This window comes from Rutidosis leptorrhynchoides, chromosome 2, assembly GCF_046630445.1.
Source record: "Rutidosis leptorrhynchoides isolate AG116_Rl617_1_P2 chromosome 2, CSIRO_AGI_Rlap_v1, whole genome shotgun sequence".
Taxonomy (NCBI): domain Eukaryota; kingdom Viridiplantae; phylum Streptophyta; class Magnoliopsida; order Asterales; family Asteraceae; genus Rutidosis; species Rutidosis leptorrhynchoides.
The window spans coordinates 486,514,458-486,529,649 of NC_092334.1; the positions used below are offsets into that span (position 1 = coordinate 486,514,458).

Here is a 15,192-nt window from a genome sequence, read left to right on the forward strand (position 1 = left end):
TACTTAGATTATATTTTACTTTTCTTTTTGAGTTCTAGATCCTTGATTATTTTTGTTCCACTTTTCACCTTTTAATTTCTCCAAGAATTTTGTATAATATATTTGATATACATTAATTTGAAGGTACTAGCATTAAAGAACGAGTCTACTAATTGGATAGTACTATTCAGTATATATCTAACCTTTGAAGGATACTTTTATTTGTTTAAAATTCCTTTGTCTAGTAACAAACATATAATTGTAAGGACTAAGGATGTAGAAGTTGATTTCAAATTTGACTTTGTAAACTCAAGGGACCATTTATGGCTTTCTATAATTTTTATTTCTTCTTCTAGAACTAGAATCTAGAAATAAAAAAATTAAAAAAAACAAATTTGCCACCAGAACAGAAGGTGTGATGTTCTTTCCAATTTCTTTTGGTTGACCACCCCCATTGATTTGTATCACGTTCTTCAATTTCAAACAAGTACGTCTGCTCCTTCAGTATAAAGATCATATCTTTACAATGAAAAATAAAATATCTGTCAAATACAACTTTACCTCTCTTTCATTCATTCACAAAGAGATCGCATTGTTCTAAAACTTAAAGAAACAAACAACCAATTTCATTTCACAATTAATCATTGAAAACCCACAACAAAGTTTGATTCTTTTGGGTTAATCCAAGGTTTTCATGGTATAGAGAACAAAACCCACAAAAATTTTCAATTATTTAACTACACTGCTTTGAAATTTCAAGAAAAAAAAAACCCAGTTCATTTCACCAATAATCAGTGAAAACCCAGAAAAAAGTTTGATTCTTTTGTGCTAATTCAAGGTTTTTGTGACTTAAAGAACAAAACCCATCAATTTTTTTAATTCTTGATCAACATTTTGTGAAGTTTTGATAAGTGTGTTAAGTAAAAATGGATGGAAGTGACATATATAAAGCTGCAAATAGTATAAGATTAGGGAGTTTAAGAGGTGGTAGCACTAGAACACCAAGTTTAAGATCTGGAAGTACTTCTGTATGGAGGAATTCTGGTATGGATGCTTTTTCAAAATCTTCACATGATGAAGATGATGAAGAAGCTCTTAAATGGGCTTCACTTGAAAAGTTACCAACTTTCGATCGTTTGCGAAAAGGTTTACTTTTTGGATCAACTGGACCATCTAATGAAGTTGATATAGGCAATCTTGGAGTAGATGATAGAAGACATTTACTTGATAGACTTGTTAAAACTGCTGATGAAGATAATGAAAAGTTCTTGTTAAAGCTCAGGGCCAGGCTTGATAGGTACCAATTAGTTATTAGTTATTTTCATTAAATCTAATACGAGTAATATATTTTGTTTTTATGATCATGATCATTAGTTAATATGTTAAAATGAGTCTTATGATTTGTAATGTTTATAGGGTTGGGATTGAATTGCCAACAATTGAGGTCAAATTTGAGCATTTAAATGTGGAGGCTGATGTTAATACAGGAAGCAGAGCCTTGCCTAGTTTTCTAAACTTTCACATTGATCTTTTTGAGGTAAGAATGGAAACAGAAATCATCAGACCTGTTATTATGTTCTTGATCATATTTATAATGAAATCTCTTAATTTTTACTCATGTTTATGTCTTTTATCAGGGGCTATTGAGTTTATTGCATCTACTTCCGAATACGAAAAGGCATATAACTATCCTTGATGATGTTAGCGGTGTCATTAAGCCTAAAAGGTAAGAAGGAATACTATTAGCGACAATTCGACTGTCTACTTATGAATGGGGCTGTATATTTAGATTGTGTTTCGTCTATAACGGGTCAAACGGGTAGATAAATGTGCCAAATGGGTCTTAAAATATGCTGGAATTAGATTTTAATCAATAAGACCTCTTGAACCATTTTAAATATGCTGGAATTAGATTTTAATCAATAAGACCTCTTGAACCATTTCGTCTATATGCTGGAATACTATTAGCGACAATTCGACTGTCTACTTATGAATGGGTCTGTATATTTAGATTGTGTTTCGTCTATAACGGGTCAAACGGGTAGATAAATGTGCCAAATGGGTCTTAAAATATGCTGGAATTAGATTTTAATCAATCGTCATCGAAACAACCCATTACCCAACCCATCAGACCTACTCATATTTTCACATTTACCTTCTTTGGTTCATTTTGCAGTTACTTGGTACTGATTTTCTGTTAATTTTACTTTATAGAATGACATTACTTTTGGGTCCTCCAAGTTCTGGGAAAACGACACTCTTGTTAGCCTTGGCCGGGTCACTTGCTAAGGAGCTTACGGTATTATTAATATTATTTTAATCTATCTTGCTTTTCAAAAAAAAAAAAATTATTAATATTATTTTTTTAATGTAACTTCATATTTTTATCACATATTTGAATACTCTAAGTAATCCATTATATATGTATTATTTTAATATTTAAATGCAGAGTTCGGGTAAGGTAACATATAATGGGCATGAACTACATGAGTTTGTACCTGAGAGAACATCTGCTTATATCAGTCAAAATGATGTTCATATTGGAGAAATGACTGTTAGGGAAACATTGGCTTTCTCTGCAAGATGTCAAGGCGTTGGATCACGTTACGGTTAGTTTGTGATCATTTCGGTTTCTATGTTTGTTTTGAAGTCACAGATTTTTTTTTTTGTTTAACAAAATTCGTTTCCAAAAAAATTACAGATATGTTAGCAGAGTTGTCAAGAAGAGAAAGAGATGCAAACATTAAACCTGATCCTGATATTGATGTCTTCATGAAGGTAACAAATTATCTACATTCAACAATCATTTTGTCTGATTAAAAAAACACTCATTTTGAATCCTGAACATTCAAAATTTAAAATCTTTAATCGTTTTTGTTGTTATTTACTTTTCCAGGCTGCTGCAACCAAAGGTCAAGAAGCTAGTGTGGTCACAGATTATACTCTCAAGGTATGATGCCGTAAATGTTTTCTTATGAATGGGTCAAATTGGGTTTGTTTCTCTTAAACGGGTCATATAAATGTAATTATAAAGGTGCAGAGGTTGAATGCATTCAACGGGTTGAAAGGCCCCCAAAGTTTCCAATTTACAATATATGACATGAAATAGGAAACCCCGACCCGTTTTGAACCATTTCTTGACTTGCCCATCTTGACACTGATATATACCAATTGAGAACTAATGTAATGGTTTGTTGTGCAGCTCTTGGGGTTGGACATATGTGCAGATACGATGGTCGGGGATCAAATGATAAGGGGTATCTCAGGTGGACAAAAGAAACGTGTAACAACGGGTGAAATGATAGTTGGACCGTCAAAAGTTCTTCTTATGGACGAGATATCAACGGGTTTGGATAGTTCCACAACTTATCAGATTGTTAATTCACTTAAACAGTTTCTTCACATTCTCGAGGGTACCGCTGTCATTTCACTTCTTCAGCCTGCACCAGAAACGTACGACTTGTTTGATGACATCATACTCTTGACTGACGGTAAGATCGTGTATCAAGGCCCTCGTGAAAACGTGCTTGCATTTTTTGAATCAATGGGATTCAAATGTCCAGAAAGGAAAGGTGTTGCTGATTTCTTGCAAGAAGTAAGTATTACTACCATCCATCTACCTGAATTAGTATCTAAATGACAATAAGGTTACGTGTGATAAAACTGAATGATTTAGCGTTGAATGGTTCATAATCTTAATGATTCAAAGTCTCTGCATAGAATAAGATGTTTGATAGTCATTTTAAATGAAGATATGTATTGGGTAAAATTGCCTTATTAACTTGTTAAATGAATAAAAAATTAAATATACTTGTTTGTTAAGCGTTCCGGATATGATTTGAGAGGCTATCACAGAAAATTCAGGTGCTTAATCGTTAAGAAAATGTTTCAACTCTGAATGGTTCAACACTAATCAACGATTAACCATTTAATTAAGAGCTAAACAAACACACCCTAAATTACAATTTTGACCCTGTTGAAATGTTTGTACAGGTGACATCAAAGAAAGATCAACAACAGTATTGGATGAGAAGAGACGAGCCTTACAGATTTGTGACATCGAAAGAATTTTCGGAAGCCTTTCAATCGTCTCACGTTGGACGAAAACTGCAGAGCGATCTTTCGACCCCGTACGACAAAAGTAAAAGCCACCCTGCGGCTCTTACGACCGAAAAGTACGGTTTGAGTAATAAAGAAGTCTTGAAAGCAGTCACCGATCGAGAAATATTGCTCATGAAAAGAAACTCGTTCGTTTATATCTTCAAATTGTTCCAAGTAAGCGTTCAAGTTCTCATCTTTTTTTTATTGTACTTTTTTTTTTTTTACAAATTATGTTCAAAGTTGTAACTAATATCGTGCTTCATTGGTGCATGTTTGCAGCTAATTACCATGTCGTTCATTGCTTTAACTGTGTTTCTACGAACTGAGATGCATAAAAATGACACAACTGAAGGCGGGTTGTATAACGGTGCTGTATTCTTTGGTGTTACTGTAGTCATGTTTAATGGGATGTCTGAAATTTCGATGACGATTGCAAAACTTCCGGTTTTTTACAAACAACGGAACTTCCTATTTTACCCCTCGTGGTCGTATGCTCTTCCATCATGGATCATCAAGATTCCCGTTTCGATTCTTGAAGCTGCGGTTTGGGTCATTCTCACTTACTATGTCATTGGATTTGATCCCAATATCTCAAGGTATGAAAAAGTTTAATTTTTTTCAAATTTGGTATTAATTATCTTATTAGTAGTAATCAGTTTCCAATGTTTAAATTTTCAAATTGTTGCACATAAAATTCGAGTAAAGTTTGAAACTTTTTAGGCAAATGACCCGTTTTTTAAAAACCCATATCCAAACACCTCCTAAATGATTGATAATTTATCATTTATACTAACTTTTTTCAAAAATCTTGCAGATTCTTCAAACAGTACTTGATACTGTTCCTTGTGAACCAAATGGCTTCTGGATTGTTTCGGTTCATAGGAGCAATGGGTAGGAACATGATTGTTGCAAACACATTCGGTTCATTTGCAATTCTCCTAGTGTTTGCGTTGGGTGGTTTTATCCTGCCACGAGGTATTATTAATTATTATAATTATATTAACTAGTTTAGAAACATATAACACAATCTTTTTTATAACTGTTTATCAACTAACATACATTTTATATTCATTATTGTAGATGATGTCAAAGGTTGGTGGTTATGGGGTTACTGGACGTCTCCGATGATGTACGCAATGAACGGTTTAGCCGTGAACGAGTTTCTCGGGCATAGTTGGAAAAAAGTAAGTCATACAATGCTTGTATTATTAGCAAGGTTGCAAAAATCGCAACTCGAGGAGTACTCGTTCGTGACTTTTAAGGGAGTACTGGGCAATTCGGGAGTACTCGGATTTTACCAAGTTTGACTTTTACTGATAGTTGACCGATTTTGACCTTTTTTCGAGTAATCCCAAGTTTTGACCAAGTTTCTAAACAATCCCGAGTTTCTGCCGAGTTTGATCAAGTTTGACCGAGTACTTGCCGAGTTTGACCAAGTTTGACCATATTTTCCATGTCATTTACAGCCTAGGAACGGAACAACGTTAGGAAAATTAGTTATTACACAAGGAGGGTTCTTTGCAGAAGCGTACTGGTATTGGATTGCGGTTGGAGCGTTAGTTGGATTTATTCTTGTCTTCAACATCTGTTATGCTTTGTCCCTCGCTTTCCTAAACAGTGAGTTTTTTTTTTAAAAACTTTTTATCGTTGTTTTTTACGTTAAGGTTCAGATGTCACTGAAACCGATTCTCATTTTGTAAAAACTAATATTTCTTTTCTGTTTCTACAGGTTACGGGAAAACGCAATCGAATGTGTCAGCCGAGGATGAAAGTGATGCAGCCGTTGAATTATCGTCTATGACGAATGAAACCGGAGATGGTAGAAGTCAGACCAAGAACAAAGGAATGATTCTTCCGTTCGAACCACATTCGATTACCTTCGATGATGTCAAATACTCCGTCGATATGCCACAGGTATTATTAATAATATAATAATATAATAAGTTTATTTTTATATATTGGAGAAAAAAAAAGATAATTGAGTTTGTTTTGTTTTTAAATATAAGAAAGATAATTGAGTTTGTAACACAATTGTTGAAATCAAATCAATTTCAACAGTTTCAAATCAATGGTTGATTTGAAGAGAGAGACAATTATAACATCATCATCCAAACCAATGATTGCAAATCAAAGTTAGGGACTTATCTAATGGTCAACATTCAATATTTTGACAAAAGATGACATAATTATGAAAACAATTGCAGGAAATGAAAGAACAAGGAGTGACTGAAGACCGATTGCTGCTACTTAAGGGAGTAAGTGGAGCTTTCAGGCCGGGTGTTTTGACAGCTTTAATGGGCGTGAGTGGTGCCGGAAAAACTACTCTTATGGACGTGTTAGCGGGTCGTAAAACGGGCGGGTATATCGAAGGTGATGTTAAAATTTCTGGGTATCCAAAGAAACAAGAAACGTTTGCTCGAATATCTGGATACTGTGAGCAAAACGACATCCATTCACCTCATGTTACCGTTTACGAGTCTTTACTTTACTCTGCCTGGCTTAGGTTAGCTTCAGACGTTGACGAAGACAAACGAAAGGTTAGTTATATAAACATAACCGTTTTTAATCATCAAAACATGGGCTAAGTATCTTACATTGTTTCAAATTCTAATGTTGAATTATATTTTTTTTACAGATGTTTGTGGATGAGGTTATGGACCTTGTAGAACTTAACCCAATAAAGGACGCATTAGTCGGTTTACCTGGTGTGAACGGTCTATCAACCGAACAGAGAAAGCGGTTAACCATAGCGGTTGAGCTTGTGGCTAACCCGTCTATAATATTTATGGACGAGCCAACGTCTGGTTTAGATGCAAGAGCTGCAGCCATTGTGATGAGAACGGTTAGGAACACCGTGGACACTGGTCGAACAGTCGTTTGCACCATTCATCAACCTAGCATCGACATTTTTGAAGCTTTTGATGAGGTACAATTACAAAACTGCCCTTATAATATACATATATGTGTATGTAAACATGTATATATCTCTTAAGAATTATTGAATTTGCAGCTGTTCTTGATGAAAAGAGGAGGACAAGAGCTATATGTTGGACCTGTAGGTCGGCATTCATGCGATATAATTGAGTATTTTGAGGTATAAAAATCATCAAACACTTATAAATGGTTGATCTGGCTTATATAATCTCGCAATAATATGGGTGGTTAACTTATAATACAAATGTTTATTATTTATGAAACAGGCTATTGATGGTGTAAGTAAGATTACGGACGGATATAACCCTGCGACATGGATGTTAGAAGTAAGTACTGCAGCACAAGAAGTGGCGCTCGGGGTCGATTTCACTACAATTTATAGGGAATCTGAACTTTACAAGTGAGTACACGTTACAAGACCCGATCAAAATCTTAACTTTTTAAAAACCCTTGTTAAGTTATCATGTTGTTTACCTTTTTCGGGATCAAAATTTGCAGGAGAAACAAAGCATTAATTGCGGAACTAAGCGTACCGCGTCCGGGAACGAAAGATTTGTTTTACCCAACTCAATACTCACAGTCGTTTCTGGTTCAGTGTATCGCATGTCTATGGAAACAACGGTGGTCTTACTGGCGAAATCCTCCGTACACCGCCGTACGTTTTGTTTTTACCACATTTATCGGAGTTGTGTTCGGAACTATGTTTTGGGATCTTGGCACTAAAAGGCAAGTATTCTCTCATTTAAATACTAGAACTAGAAAAACATGATACATTGATGTAGTATCACAATTTAGTCCTTGTGGTTTGTTATCGATGTTTAACCGAGTTATATAATATATTTTTTTATTACAGGAAATCAGAACGAGATCTGATAAACGCGATGGGGTCCATGTACGCAGCATGTCTCTTCTTAGGAATTCAAAATGCATCTGCGGTTCAACCAGTTGTCGATATCGAGCGTACTGTTTTCTACAGAGAAAGAGCTGCAGGGATGTATTCCGCTTTAGCTTATGCGTTTTCTCAGGTAAGATCATAGCTGTTATACAATTTTTTTTGGACAGATGTTAGGATCACCCAGGGGGCTTAACCACCCACGTGTTCATCTCCTACACAGTTATATATCATTGTTTAATAGTTGTTCTGAATAAGAAGAATATTAAAGGAAATAGATGTGCTGAATGGTTAAGAGTGTATTTCAACTCTGCATGGTTCATCACAGATTGCTAAATGGTTTAACATCATTTGTCATTCAGATATAACAAACAAATGTAATGAATGCTGAGCGGTTCAACGTTCAGTGCTAACCATTAATTTAAGAGTGTTCTAACGTTCTTTTGTATTTTTGTTATTTTTCTTCAGGTTCTGGTTGAAGTTCCGTATATTTTCGTGCAAACAATAGTATACAGTGTGATTGTATACGCCATGATTGCATTCGAGTGGACCGCTTCTAAGTTCTTGTGGTACGTCTTTTTCCAATTCTGCTGCTTCATGTACATGACCTTCTACGGTATGATGACCGTCGCCATCACCCCCAACGCCAACATCGCCGCCATTATTGCCGCCTCGTTCTACGGAATCTTCAATCTGTTTTCCGGATTCATCATTCCACGACCCGTAAGTTTCACTCTATTTCACCTTTTTTTTCTTTTTTTTTTGGGGAACGGCATTGTCGATGACTCGAACTCTCAACCTCAAGGTTGATAAAGTCCCCTGATCAGTGGTGAATCTAGGCTTAAAAATCAAAGGGTCCTATACAATTTGAATGGTACTTTGTAAATTTTTTTCCTTCCAAATATAACTGTTTACTAAAGAAAAACCATTGATTTTAAATATATATGAGGTCCTATCTTTAAATTTAGTGGTGTAATATAAAATTTTATTAGTAAATTATAAAAAGGAAATTAATTTTAGTGGGGGTCAAAGGACCCCATAAGCAACAATGTACAATCGCCCCTGCCCTTGATACCGCTAGGCCAGAAGCCCGCCCTTTGGTTTTTACCTTTTCTTTCAGTTAAACATTTTTAAAGCCTTTAACTTTTCTAAAATCCTTTTAACGTTTATTTTTAACAGAGTATTCCCGTATGGTGGAGATGGTACTACTGGGGAAATCCGTTGGCATGGACTATTTACGGAATGGTTGCTTCACAGTTCGGGGATTATGATGACAAATTACCAAAAGGTTACACTGTTAAAGAGTACTTGGACAGCACTTACGGTTACAAGCATAGTTTTCTCGGGGCTGTTGCTGGGGTCAACGTTGGTTTGGTTCTGTTATTTGCCTTCATTTTCGCTTACTGCATTCGATCCTTCAACTTCCAGAAGAGATAAATTTATTAATTATTTTGTTCCTTGTTTAATTGATGAATATACATCAATTTATGTAACTGCTTGTATAATACTCGTGATTCATATTCATATATTCAAAATATAAGATAGTAAGATTTTTGCTTCCTAAAAATGTGTGTATGTTATACTTAATGGTGTCCTTGGTATGTAAAATGTGAATTCAACCCCATAGTTAAATAGGTCTGGAGCAAATCATGCATAGCCCGACCCAGTTCTAGGCATTGCCTGAGACTAGTCCTACTCGTACATGTTTGTGAACTCAGTTATTAAGCTAAATACTAAGTGGCTACTCGTTAATAAAATCGAGTTAAAAGGGAAGTTTATGAACCAGGCTAGAATGGGCTGGGTAGACACTATGGGTCAAAATGGGTAGTTTCTTTTAAGGTTCAGAACAAGATGATTAAATAGGATTGACACGAGGCACTTGTGATCCAAATTTGTTAAAATTTAGAAATATTTATCGTCGTATTACTCATATATATAACTGATGAAGAAAAAGTTATTTCAATAATAGGGTAATATAATATAATCAATGGTTGAAAAGGGTATATCTATAACTGATCCATTCATAAGTAAACGGGTCAAACAGGGCTAAAGAAGTGTTGTGGGCTCTGGTCTGTAAAAAGTGCACAAAAACTGAAACACTAGGTCTATTAGCAAGGTTACTCTTTAGCTCGTGATCATTAGGCTCCAGTACTAAATGTTCACCGGACACTAGAAACATGTGAACCAAAACATTTTGATTGTACCTTTTCTTTTGTTTGAGGTAAACTCACACTCATACATGAAATATTCCATGAATATATACATGTCCACCCCACTTGACCTATAACCTCTAAGTTTGAAAGGGTCACCTCGATGTGGCAGGCCAATGGCCTTATGTTATTTCGCTTGTATTAATTCGTATGATCAATCTGTGACGTTTTATCTTAGACGAGCTTACTCAACGTCTAAATCTTTCGCGAAAGGGGTTGGAAATTCATCCATTAGTTGCCCGGTGTGTAATGAGGGGGTCGGAAGTTTTGATAATGTGTACTCTCAAGTCTCAATGCTTGATAGCAAAATACGTTTGGAAACAAACCTTTATGTGGATGAACATTCGTTTCACTCAATTCTCTTAATGGAACGAAGTGCTCAGCTGAATCACGGATGGAAATAATTCTTTGGTAACGAAGACTCACATTTTCTCCATTATGGATGTTACTAAGTTGTTTCAGGAATTGTTCGTTATTCAATGACAACGCTATGAAGAAACGTAGTATATTTAATTCAATTACATTTTATTCGTTTGTGAAGCTTATTTATAGAGGTAACTTTTTGTATTTAATTGTAATGTATGGCTCTTAAGCCGGTTGTAATTTTTGTTCTAACTCCTTGCTAGTTTTTAGTCTAATAAAATCTCGCGGTTTAAAACAAAATTCATATGATCAATCAGAGGCTGATCACATATAAGTTGATCTTCCAGATATCAATAAATAGTTAGCAAAAAAAAGAAAAAATAAATAAATAAATAAAAAAAAAAAATCAGAAAAGAAGTAAAGTTAATTTATAATCTTTCCATTTATTGTAAAAATCAAATCTTTATGCATCCTCTTGTAAATCTTGAATTTCAATATTAAACAACATTTTGAACAACAACAATATAGATCAAATTTAAACCATTCCATCTTTAACCAGTTCTTCCAACCCTTTCTTCAATCTCTCGGATGCAAGTCGACATTCTTTCTCGACCAGACCACCAAACGAGATCCTAACGTGACCCGGGCACCCACATGGGGTCCCCGGGATTAGTACCACACCATGCTTATTAGCAAGCCAACGAACCACTTCAAAGTCATCAATAAACTTATCAGGTAACTTAGCCCAAAGGTAAATAGCACCTTCTCCACCTTTGACCGCACCCTTACCTAACGGTGATAATGCATCTACAAGAAGTTCTCGGTTCTTGACTAGATCTTTGACTTGATCAGTAACCCACTGTGGACCCACTTCCATTGAGTAAAGGGCTAGCCGTTGCGATATTATCGAAGCACATATCGGAATGTTATCTTGGATTTTAAGAAGCTGTGGTGCAAAATCCTTAACCTCTGATGGATATGCTATCTGCAGTTACACATTATGCCCATATAAAGTTTAAATGATTTGATAGATGCAACTACGTGTAAATGAGTACGTAAAGTGTGTGTATATGTAACAAAGTTGAAGTGTAAAATATGCATATACAGTTAATAATTTGTCTTTGCGACACTAAAATTAGAAAATTGTTTGATACCCCACAATAAAGGTTGAAACTTTGGCAGGATCATTTACAAAATGTGTGGATTCCGGGCCTACCTTTACCCTTTAGAAGGTCAATACAAAAAAAAGTAAAAGATTTCATAGATAAAAATGAAACATGTCAAATGGCTGCAAGAGGATAAGAGCTCGGAGTGTACTATCAGTGCATAACGCTATTTAATAGTTACAGTTACTGAGATAATGTGATTTTGAAAAGATTCAAAGTTTTGAACAAAGAGTGTCTAGGGTCACTTTGACCCGTATAACCAAAAACCATTAGACCCGCCCAATTTTGCCACTTGTAGCCTACAATAAGCAACACAAATAGTTGGATGGTTAACATATACAGTACCATGTAATAATAAAATGATACTTACATAACCAACTCGCCAACCCATCATCCCATAAGCTTTAGAGAAGGAAAAAATGTTGACAATGTGATCTCCCTCGATACAAGAGTGCTTCAAACCATCATACATGAAGTACCTGTTAACAATGATAATTAAGTTCCAAAGAAATTTATAGCAACAGAGGTAAATATGAATAAATATTAGAGCAAATGAAGTTACTTACTCGTATGTGTTATCTACAACAAGCCAACATCCAGCATTTTTGCATATATCTGAGATTCTCTAGCAAAAATGAAAAAAAAAAAAATTAAAAAAAAAAAATCGGTTAAATATTGTCAGATAGGATCGGTAGAACCATTGTGACACTCGAGATAAATATAAATATAAATATAAAAGAGAGAAAATAGACCTTAAGAAGGGCTTCTGGGATGTAGGTTCCAGAAGGGTTGCCAGGATTAACAACGGTAACAAGCTTTGGTGTTGGTTTGGTTTCCCGTAATGTTTTTTCTAGCCAATCTATATTTCATAAATTGGCGAAACGAATAAGCCAATGCATAAATTAATAATTATGAAGATAGTACAGTTTAAATGATATAAAAGCTTTCTTGAATCTTAGATTCTTAGATATGCAACATAACGCAAGGTTGCCAAACCTACATAAATTGATTAATAATAAAGATAATTTGACTTATAATTGGGTGCAATCAGCATTTTCTGTAGGTTTAATTTGGAGATAGGATAGAGTACAGAGTACACAGAGGTGGCAATATCGACCCGTATACTTATGAGAAAAGGTCAATTCAGATAACTATTTTAACACAAACAAGTCTAGCTACAAGTGAAATGGGTCAAACAGGTAAAAGAGAACAAACAGGTTGAAAGTCTCCCAAAGCGTATCGTTAATATTTACAACCTGCTAATCATTCTACTTGGATCATTTGTTTAATTACTGTTGTAGTTTAAATTTTAGTCATATTCATCAGTCAACACAGACTAATTTAAACGTTTAGCAAAAAGTGAACGTAGTCAACCAAACCTAACCTAACCCATTTTGACACGCACCATCATCATCCCTCTGGACCCGTTACTCATCCCATCCAATTTTCAGTGTTTTAGTAACTTACATGGAAATTATTTGTTCTATCTTCAACTTTCTTCTATAACATAGATAATAACTCAACTCCTATTAATGGCAAAACGGGAAAAAACAATTTAGTAAAGCTTCAACCTGCATCCGGATGAAGCGTATCTGGATGACCAGGACCCACCAGTATGTCAGTGACACCTGTCATCTGAAATGACATGTAGGCATTGAAATAGTATGGTGCAAACATAACAACGGTATCCCCTGCATCACACAGAGTAAGAACGATATTCACAAATGCCTGCAAAAAATAATTTTGTCAAAATGTCATTAGATACAGATATATAGATTTACATAATTACAAATCCTGCTCCAGAAAATCAACCACAGCTACCTGATTTGCACCTGCAGTGACCATCACTGAAGATTTGCATAGCTTATTTTCTTCGCGCAACTGCAAAAACAAATAAAGCAACAAGAATATATTTATAATTTGATATGAAGAGTAATGTCCCAAATTTTTTATAAAAAAGATACCTTTTTAATCAAAGCTTCCCTAAGCTCAGGAAGACCTTCATCTGCGCCATAACGACTGATTTCAGGTTCCCAAACAAGCTTTTGCACCTTCTCTAAAGCCGGTTTAGGTGGTTGCCAGTAAACAACACCCTATATTAAAAAAAATTAAAAGAATGTCAAGAATCAAATCGATTAATAAAGATAGTCAAACATGTAATTTCTTCCAAATTTGGAAACAAGTTACAAATTTAACAAAATTAGCTTCAATTTAAGTTCTGATTTTGAGATTTTATGCTTCAAAAAACTAATTTCTTGATAAAAACATTCAGTTCTTCAAGAATACTTGGGAGATGTGTTCATCATTATTTAAAAAACATAGAATCCAGTTGCAAATAAAAGAAATTATAAAACCAAGAGCCAAAATATGTCATTGATCTTGGTAAATTTAATAATTGAACTTTTAAAAAAGGTTCTAGAAATTAAACACCAATTTAGTGTTGATAATAAACAAGTGTGAAAAAAAAAAAAGTAGAAAATAAGCAACCTGAGCTAAAGATACAGCACCCTCAACACCTCTTAGCAATTCTTGGATCTGCAAACATCATACACAATTTCACTTTTAAAGAATGATCACAAATATCCCCAAAAATATAAAAAGACACAATTTTTCAAACACAAAACGAGAAATAAAACAAACCCACATAAAAAGAAAACACCTTACAATACCCAAAAACAGAACTTTTAAAAATCCAATTGGGATTACCAAAATTTAGGGCTAAAAAATTGAAATTTTTACCTGAACCATAACTGGTGTTTCCGTAGAGACAACCCTTCTTGCCAACATTCCATAAGAACCCATCTTTCAATTCTTCTTAGTCGACCAAATTCCGTATCTTATAATTTATATCAAACAAATAGATAAAAAGATTCACCAACCTCCTCCAAAGGAAAACCAGAAATGAAATTGACTTTTTTTGCTCAGAAGCTGCCAATATTTTTATTTTATTTTTAAGATTTATTATAGTTATAATTGTAATTGTAATTGTAATTGTAATTGTAATTGTAATTGTAATTATTATATTATAAATTATAATAAATTATTATTTTATTATATTATATTATATTAATTTGAAAGTATGTTTTTACTATTCACATGAATTTTTTATTGATAAAGGGTATTTTAGTCTTTTTGCACCCTCAGATATTTGTTAGCCAATTTACTATTCACTCGATTATTTTACTGCTAAAGGGCATTTTTGTCATTTTCTTTATCAGATATTTACCTACTCACCATCCACTTTTTTAATCAGTTGTCACTTTGTTCCAGATTCATCCGACCACCGTCACCCAACATCGCGACCAACCATCTCCATCGCAACCAACCATCGCCTCCATCGCCACCACTACCTCTAACGAGATGACCGTCGGTACACCAACCATTTCCATCGCCACCGACCATCTCCATCGCCACCAACCATAGTTATGATTTTGTAAAAGTTAGGGTTTCAAGATTTGCCCATGATAACGAACGAAGAAAGAGTGACCAACGACCACGCTTTGGTAATAATTTTGATTTTGATGATTTTTATTAATATGTATTGATT

At 34.5% G+C, this 15,192-nt stretch overlaps 2 protein-coding genes across 2 annotated transcripts; one reads left to right on the forward strand and one right to left on the reverse strand.

The window, feature by feature from the left end:
- The first annotated feature begins 565 nt into the window (after positions 1 to 565).
- LOC139894519 (pleiotropic drug resistance protein 1-like) lies at positions 566 to 9,479 on the forward strand. The gene is made up of 22 exons (XM_071877850.1): positions 566 to 1,276; positions 1,396 to 1,516; positions 1,617 to 1,705; positions 2,194 to 2,278; positions 2,429 to 2,588; positions 2,681 to 2,757; positions 2,876 to 2,929; positions 3,182 to 3,574; positions 3,973 to 4,254; positions 4,360 to 4,676; positions 4,895 to 5,055; positions 5,161 to 5,264; positions 5,547 to 5,697; positions 5,810 to 5,994; positions 6,285 to 6,617; positions 6,716 to 7,006; positions 7,091 to 7,174; positions 7,281 to 7,414; positions 7,513 to 7,740; positions 7,868 to 8,039; positions 8,375 to 8,629; positions 9,086 to 9,479. The coding sequence occupies exons 1-22, from the start codon at positions 906 to 908 to the stop codon at positions 9,341 to 9,343; spliced, it is 4,305 nt and encodes a 1,434-aa protein (XP_071733951.1). The 5' UTR covers positions 566 to 905; the 3' UTR covers positions 9,344 to 9,479.
- A 1,418-nt stretch (positions 9,480 to 10,897) lies between these two features.
- LOC139892663 (aromatic aminotransferase ISS1-like) lies at positions 10,898 to 14,562 on the reverse strand. Its single transcript, XM_071875778.1, has 9 exons — positions 14,385 to 14,562; positions 14,133 to 14,180; positions 13,610 to 13,738; positions 13,467 to 13,526; positions 13,217 to 13,373; positions 12,398 to 12,504; positions 12,212 to 12,270; positions 12,016 to 12,124; positions 10,898 to 11,464 (listed from the first exon to the last, which is right to left on the reverse strand). Exons 1-9 carry the CDS (start codon positions 14,445 to 14,447, stop codon positions 11,015 to 11,017), a joined length of 1,182 nt encoding a protein of 393 aa, XP_071731879.1. The 5' UTR covers positions 14,448 to 14,562; the 3' UTR covers positions 10,898 to 11,014.
- Positions 14,563 to 15,192: the final 630 nt, after the last annotated feature.

What these genes read in the sequence shown, in the direction of transcription:
- LOC139894519 (XM_071877850.1), top strand. Translation starts at nt 906, where the DNA reads ATGGATGGAAGTGACATATATAAAGCTGCAAATAGTATAAGATTAGGG. An exon ending in TCACAGATTATACTCTCAAG is followed by an intron (nt 2,930 to 3,181) that starts GTATGATGCCGT and finishes TTTGTTGTGCAG; the next exon opens with CTCTTGGGGTTGGACATATG. An exon ending in ACTCCGTCGATATGCCACAG is followed by an intron (nt 5,995 to 6,284) that starts GTATTATTAATA and finishes AAACAATTGCAG; the next exon opens with GAAATGAAAGAACAAGGAGT.
- LOC139892663 (XM_071875778.1), bottom strand. Translation starts at nt 14,447, where the DNA reads ATGGGTTCTTATGGAATGTTGGCAAGAAGGGTTGTCTCTACGGAAACA. An exon ending in GGGAAGCTTTGATTAAAAAG is followed by an intron (nt 13,527 to 13,609) that starts GTATCTTTTTTA and finishes TTGTTTTTGCAG; the next exon opens with TTGCGCGAAGAAAATAAGCT. An exon ending in TGGGTTGGCGAGTTGGTTAT is followed by an intron (nt 11,465 to 12,015) that starts GTAAGTATCATT and finishes GTGTAACTGCAG; the next exon opens with ATAGCATATCCATCAGAGGT.